We start from the raw sequence: 6479 nt of genomic DNA, 5'->3' as shown, positions 1-6479 counted from the left end.
TGGGACACTCCCACATCCCCGCGGTGAGCGATGGAACCCTGACTCCTGCATAGGGAAGGAGCTCTCCTGAGGCCACACAGCTCCTTGTCAGCTGCCTGACACGGGCAGAGGCGGAGGCTGTGTAGACGGTTGGCCCTGCGGAGGAGATAAGCGCTTGCCGCTGGCTGGTGGCTCTGATAGCTGTACGGGCAGCGTGGGCCCTCAAGCTCCTCCACCCACCTGGATGCCCAAGTCCTCCAGCTGCCAGGAGAGAGGTGGCCTTGGGCAGACAGGTCTCTGCTAGTCGCTGGCTCCGCAGCCAGCGCTGTGGAGAAGCCTCAGCAGGAGCCCGAGCTTGGAGGGACGGGGCAGGGCAGCCCTGTTGCGTGCAGGCCGACATGTGTGCGGATGGCTGCGGCTGTCACAACCCCCTCACACAGGCAGGCACGTGCTGGAAGCCAGCCGCAGGACACGGCTAGCAGAAAGCACACCCGCACCTGGTCAGGTCCCCCAGGAGCCTCTCAGGACTTGGCAGACCACAGAGGGGACAGCAGAGGACACAGGGTCTCAGAGGCCCCGTAAAGCTTTCCTCCCTCTGCCAACTTGGCTGTGTGCCCTGCTTTGTTCTGTGACTGAATAAGAGACCTACAGGGAGACAGGAGCTGGGCTCAGGACGGGGCTGGCCCGCTCCCCAGGCACCAGTGGGACTGAGGGTGTCGGGGGTCCTTCACACCTGGACTGCAGATGCACACAGCCCTGGGTCACCGGGGGCAGCAGCTAGCACAGCCGGCCCCATGTGGTGCCAGCAGGGGGCGGGGGCATTGCCAGCCGCTACAGTTCTGGTGCCAGCACCTCCCTGTGACTGCCCGGCCGCCCTGACCACCGTCGGGCAGGGAGTGATGGGCAGAGACACCCAGGCCTTTGGGACCTGTGCTTTGGCAGGAGTTCCTCTCAAGGGTGACCAGAACCCCACCGCTCCCAGAAGCAAAATGAGACTTGGGCCACAGGGTAAGGGTGGACCAAGCATGGGGCCATATGCACAAAATGTGACCCTTTATTTTCTGTCACCTAGGAGGTAGCACTAGGCTCAGAGAGGCTGAGTAACTTCCCCCAGGTCACACAGCCTGGAGCCTTGGCCAGGACAGGGCTTGGCCCTCCAACCCCATCCCCAGCACGGCCAGGCTCATCCGACCCCAGAAAGGGTGAAAGATGCATGGTATGGGCCGGGGTGGCTCGTGGGGCCCTGGGCCGGAGGCTGGGGAGCGCACCTCCGGGAAGCCCAGGACCACACAGCACCCACCTTCCTCAGAGCACACTCAGACCAGAGTGTCCTCCCCTCTGGACAGCCTCAACTGCAGTGTCGGGGCTCTGGGTCTCTGAGTGGGGGGCGGCCCTGCGGAGGGGCCTTTGGGGCCGCATGGCGTCTCCCCCGCCCCCGCACACGGAGGGGCCTGGAAGGAACAAACGCGGCCGCTTTTCTGCCATTTCCACTCCCGGAGGGACCCGGTCCAGACCAAGGGGCGCTCCAAGGTGAAGCAGACCCTGCAGCTAGAGGGGTGGCCCTGCTCCTGGAGGCATCTTAGACATCCCTGACGGTCTGCCCCCTACGCCCCACCCGATCCCGACAGCCTGGTCCCAGCCCGAAGTCCGCGCAAACGCATTGTCCGTGCCACAGGAGGTCTGCCCTGGCTTTTATATAAAAATAACAGTTTTCTCGCATTCTGGTGTGGGAAAACACGCTGTGCTGCGGTCTCAAGCCCGCCCTGCGGCCGGCGGGTCCCTCGGTGGGGCTGCGGGAGGGTGGGCAGTGGCACTCGGCGGGGCGCGGCTTCGGCCCTGGGGGCCATGTGCTCCCGGCTTCACTGGTGGAGGTAGGCGTCCAGCCAGACGTCGCCGGACTTCTTCAGGGACCTGGGGAGGGGCAGCGTCAGACTCCACTGCAGGGTCCCGAGACCTAGGCCCGGCAGAGGGGCCAGGCAGAGGGGCCGCGTCCAGGCCCATCCCTCCACCGCCTCCTCTGGGCCCCAGGACAGGACACAGAGCCCCCAACCCTGCCCGCTCGGCCAAGCACGCCCCCAGCAGTGTGGAGTCGCCCGCCAGGGCTCAGACTTCAGCTCCCTGGCGGCACCCTGGCCCCAGCCCTCGAGGCAGTGGGGGCCGGGGCTCCGCCTTCTGCCTCAGCTACCCCTGCGTGTCTGCAGCCCACTCCCTGTTCTCCCGCACACAGCTCGCCCAGCCGCAGGCCTCCGCACCCGCAGCCCGAGCACAGCTCTGTGGGGGCCCCCCCTGCTCCGGCAGCCCCGCCCCCGGCTCTGTGCCCGCCAGCCCCCCGGGAACTTGCTGTGCTGCTGTTTTGCCAAAGCACATCCCATGTTTGCCGTAAATCGTGTGTCTTGGGGCCGCTTCTTCTCCCTACCAGCCCAGGAGCTGGCGGTCTTCGGAGCGTCTAACGCCCATGCCAGCTCGAGGGGCCCACTCGGCTCCAGCAGCGAGGGCCTGCGCGGCCCTACCTGACAATGTCCACCATGGCGGTGAGGAAGGGCTTGACCTCGTAGAGCAGGCCGTGCCTGGCACACAGTGCCCGGACCATTGGTGCCACCCTGTGGTAGTTGTGCCGGGGCATCGTGGGGAAGAGGCTGCGGGGAACAGGGCAACGCGCTGCATCGCCAGGCTGCGCTGCCGGGCCTGCCGCCCGCGCCCGGCCCCACTCACTGGTGCTCGATCTGGAAGTTGAGGTGGCCGCTGAACCAGTCGATGAAGGGGGACGGCTCCACGTTGCAGGTGGCTGCCAGCTGCCACAAGCGCAGGCAGAGGTGAGGCTGGCTCTACGCAGACCCCACCGGGGCTGCCCGCCCCAGCCTGCGCCCACCCACCTGCGAGCTGACCCAGTCTCGGTGCTTCTCCTGGCCGATGTCCCTGGGGATGTGGTTCATCTGCGTGATCCACACGAACCAGTGGCTCTCCAGGACCCTGCGGAAGCCGATGTCGCCCACATCCCGGCCTGGCCCCCCTCGCGGCATCACCCCCAGATGGCAGCACTGCCCGCCCTAAGGGGTCAGGGTGGGGGCCGCAGGTGCCCGCTGCCCTGCGCCCAAGCCTGTGCCTACCTGACTGCCACATAGAGCAGAAGCGCCCCTCGGACCCCATAGAAAGGGACGTAGGCCAGCAGGAAGCGGGCGTAGAAACTGGCGGCCCACAGCAGATCCTGTGGGTGGGCGGTGGAGGCCGCGCTGAGCGGTCACGGCCCTGGCCTGGGTGCCACCCTCCCGGGGTGAGGACGGGCCCCTGCTCGCAGCTCAGGGCTGACCACGGAGGTGACGGTGCCGCAACAGCGCAGAGGGTGCCCCCGCCCCCCGGGACAGCGCGGCACTCACCGCCCACTGCAGGCACAGCACCATGTACGCCAGGTTCTCCACCTCGAAGTTCACCAGGGTGAGCAGCGGGGGCCCGACTGCAGGGTGCACAGGGAGGAGGTGCTGGGGCCTGCCAGGCCGGGCGGGTGACCCTCACCGGCCCCTCGCACCACCCTCGCCCCGGGCAGGTCAAGGTCAAGGCTCAGGGGTCGGGTCAGCGGGCGGGCCAGTGGCACGGGGCTCCTGGGGGTGGGGGCCGGCCGCCAGCGCGGGCACTCACTGAGGAAGAAGTACAGGTGCTGGCGGTTGTAGGGCAGGTACCTGCGCTTCCTCCGGCCGTACTGTGGAGACAGGGGGCTGTGGGTGCTGCGGCGGGGGCGGGGCGGGGGGGCGGTGCCGGGGGCCCACCCACCTCCACAGATGACTCGCCGAGCAGGAAGATGGGTGCCAGCGTCACGTCCGGGTCCTTGTGGGACACGTTGGGCTTGGCGTGGTGCTGGAAGTGCCGGAAGTTCCACCAGCGTGCCGAGAAGCCCTGCAGGGATGGCGGTCAGGGCCGGGCCTCCAGGCAGTGCCCTCGGAGCCCTGCGGCAGCCCGCCCTCACCTTCAGCTGCCCCATGACAAACTGCTGGGCCACGCGGTTCCAGCGCGGGGTCGGGAAGACGGAGGCGTGGCCGAGGTCGTGCTGCAGACACCAGCTCTGAGCCTGCGAGACAGGGGCGGGCCAGGCTGGGGGGACCCCAGGGCCTCCCAGGCGCTCTGGCAGCCCTGGCCCCTACTCACGGGGGCTGGCAAGTGCCGGGGCTCAGACCCACACCCCAGCTGAAGGGTTCAGCCTCCTGGCGAGCGACAGAACCTGGAAGCTCTAGGCAGCACGCAGCCACTGGGCTCAGAGCAGGCTCCAGCTCCCCTGTCCAGAGCTGGCCATGAAGACTCCTGGCCCACTTAGCTGATCTTGGGTCAGGAGGAACCCCAGAAGACAGGACCTGCGGGCGGCCCCTCCCACAGTTCCCAGCACTTCCTGTCCAGGCCTGGCTGCCCCCTCCTGGCTCCCGCCTTTGTCCTCGAGGTTACAAGAGTGACCTTCCCTGCCTGGGCGGAGCACGGCCGGACCGCGGGAGCCCCTTGGCTTTCCTTCATTCACTCTCTATCCACTCATCCAGCAAATACAACCAAGCGCCCCGGGCAGTCCCGGGTCACCTGGGAGACGCCCAGGATGAGGGCGGCGAGGACGCTGGGCACCCAGCCGGGGCCCAGGAGGTAGACGAGCAGCCAGGCCAGCACCTCCATGGCCAGGATGTGACCCAGCATGAGAGCAAAGAAGGTGGGGTTGGCGTCAAACAGCTTCATGTCCTGGGCCGCCTGGCGCAGGGCTCGGAAGTCCTCGATGAGCCGGGCCTGCACGGCAGAGGGGATGTCAGCGGGACGCAGGCTACTCACTGTCCCCAGGGGCCTTGGCCGGCCGCTCCTGCCAGGTCCAGGCCCGGAGCGGGGCAGAGGGGACCGATGGGGAGTGAGGGCACAGGGACCCGCAGGGCCAGGTGCAGGGTGGGCACGAGGCGGTAAGACTGAGCTCTGTCCCCCCACTCCCCACGTCGCAGCCGCTCACATCCTGAGGCCCATCCTGGCCGGGCTCCTCCGGGGCCAGCTCTCCGATCAGCAGGGGTCGCAGGAACTTGCGCACGAAGCGGAGGTCCTGGTGGAAGGCGTGAAAGGCCTCCTGGGGGACAGGGAGCAGATGAGGAGGGGGTGGGCAGGCAGGGGCAGGCGGCCAGCCGTGCTGCACAGTTGCTGAAGTGGGCCAAGGCCCCGGGTCCCCCGGCAGCACCCCTCGCCCGGCCTCCCCCAGCACGGGCCTGCTCTGGATGTGGCCCGGGGCATAAAATCTGGGCTTCCAGAAGACCTCCGAGCCCGTCCCTCTGAAGAGCAAGCTCAACACCGCCCCATCGCACCCCTGCCACCACGTGCCCCGAAGGACCAGCTCCAAAGGCCCCACCGGAGCTCCTGGGGACCTGCCAGGGGACCCCGCAGAGCGAAGCTGGGCGAGGGAGGGAAAGGCAAAGCAGCTCAGACCAACTCCCCCGCCGAGTGTGACCCCTGTACATGGCAAACCTGGGCGACCAAAAATAAAAATTTTTAAAAATACGAGCAGGTTGCTGGGTGTGATGGCAGAGCTGTAATCCCAGCTACTTGGGAGGCTGAGGCAGGAGGATCACAGGCATGAGGCCAGCCTGACAAACTTAGCAAGACCCCATCTAAAAAAAAAAAAAAAAATAGAGCGTAAAATACATATTTTTTGGAGACTAGGTCTCACTAAATTGCTAATTTGCCCAGCCTGGGGGTCCAAATTCTGTTCCTCCTGCCTCAGCCTCCCAGAGTGCTGGGATGACAGGTGTGCAGCATCAGGGCAGGTAAATTTCAAAGGTAAAACACTTGGTTCTAGCGTTCCCGAGACTCTGGAACAGCTGGGTGTGCCAGTGCAGAGCAGGAGGGGGAGAGGAGAAAGGCGGGGGGCAGAGTCCTGGACAACAAGGGTGGCGGGAGCGAGGCAGCGGGAGCCCAGGGCAGGAGACACCAACTTCTGGTCTCCGCCTCTGCTGTCCCCTCAGGGCAGTCGCTGCCCCCAAAACGCACGGCTAGTGTTTAACTTCAGCAAATTCACTGCAGGCAGCGGCACTGCTGCCACGGACACCCCTCAAAGTGCCCCCTTGCTCTGAACACCCGCTGCATCCTGCCACTTTCTGCAGCAGCTCTGGCGTCCTCTTTCCCGGGTGTCTCACGAGGTTGGGCCCAAAGTGTGGTGACTGCTGCCGCTGAGCGGCCCCGGGGGGAGGCAGCCCTGAGACCGCGCTGTGCCCTCGCCCACCTTAGTCACCGGACCTCTGCCTGGGCTCCTGGCTGTCCCCCACAGTCACAGTGACCATGGAAAGGAAGTGTCTTGAGTTGACTCAGGACATCCAGGCAGCCAGGAAAATGAAACTAAAGACCTGAAAGAGGACTACGGCCAGGCACGGGGGCACATTCCTGCAATCCCAGTGCTCAGGAGGCTGAGGCAGGAGGATCACCTGGAGCTTGAGGCCAGCCTGGGCTACAGAGTGAGTTCAAGGCCAGCCTAGGCTACAGCAAGACTCTGTATCAAAAAAAAA

At 66.1% G+C, this 6479-nt stretch overlaps 1 protein-coding gene across 3 annotated transcripts in view; it reads right to left on the bottom strand.

Moving 5' to 3' along the window:
- Nucleotides 1-1015: 1015 nt before the first annotated feature.
- Nucleotides 1016-6479, bottom strand: part of Fads3 (fatty acid desaturase 3) — an 11447-nt gene continuing 5983 nt past the window's right edge. For 2 of the 3 annotated variants that reach the window (XM_005408137.2, XM_005408140.2), the window contains exons 2-12: nucleotides 4943-5053; nucleotides 4534-4731; nucleotides 3938-4039; nucleotides 3745-3867; nucleotides 3613-3673; nucleotides 3354-3430; nucleotides 3087-3184; nucleotides 2853-2949; nucleotides 2692-2771; nucleotides 2490-2637; nucleotides 1016-1890 (exon numbers count right to left, since the gene is read on the bottom strand). In XM_005408137.2, the coding sequence (XP_005408194.1) occupies nucleotides 1732-1890; nucleotides 2490-2637; nucleotides 2692-2771; nucleotides 2853-2949; nucleotides 3087-3184; nucleotides 3354-3430; nucleotides 3613-3673; nucleotides 3745-3867; nucleotides 3938-4039; nucleotides 4534-4731; nucleotides 4943-5053 (1254 nt within the window). In that variant the 3' untranslated portion in view covers nucleotides 1016-1731. The remainder of the gene's footprint in view (nucleotides 1891-2489; nucleotides 2638-2691; nucleotides 2772-2852; nucleotides 2950-3086; nucleotides 3185-3353; nucleotides 3431-3612; nucleotides 3674-3744; nucleotides 3868-3937; nucleotides 4040-4533; nucleotides 4732-4942; nucleotides 5054-6479) is intronic. The other variant, XM_005408138.2, reaches the window with a different exon arrangement.

Source organism: Chinchilla lanigera, unplaced genomic scaffold, assembly GCF_000276665.1.
Source record: "Chinchilla lanigera isolate Chin_1 unplaced genomic scaffold, ChiLan1.0 scaffold00110, whole genome shotgun sequence".
NCBI lineage: Eukaryota > Metazoa > Chordata > Mammalia > Rodentia > Chinchillidae > Chinchilla > Chinchilla lanigera.
The sequence above is the reverse complement of the archived record's forward strand: the minus strand, read 5'-3'. Positions and strand labels throughout refer to the sequence as shown.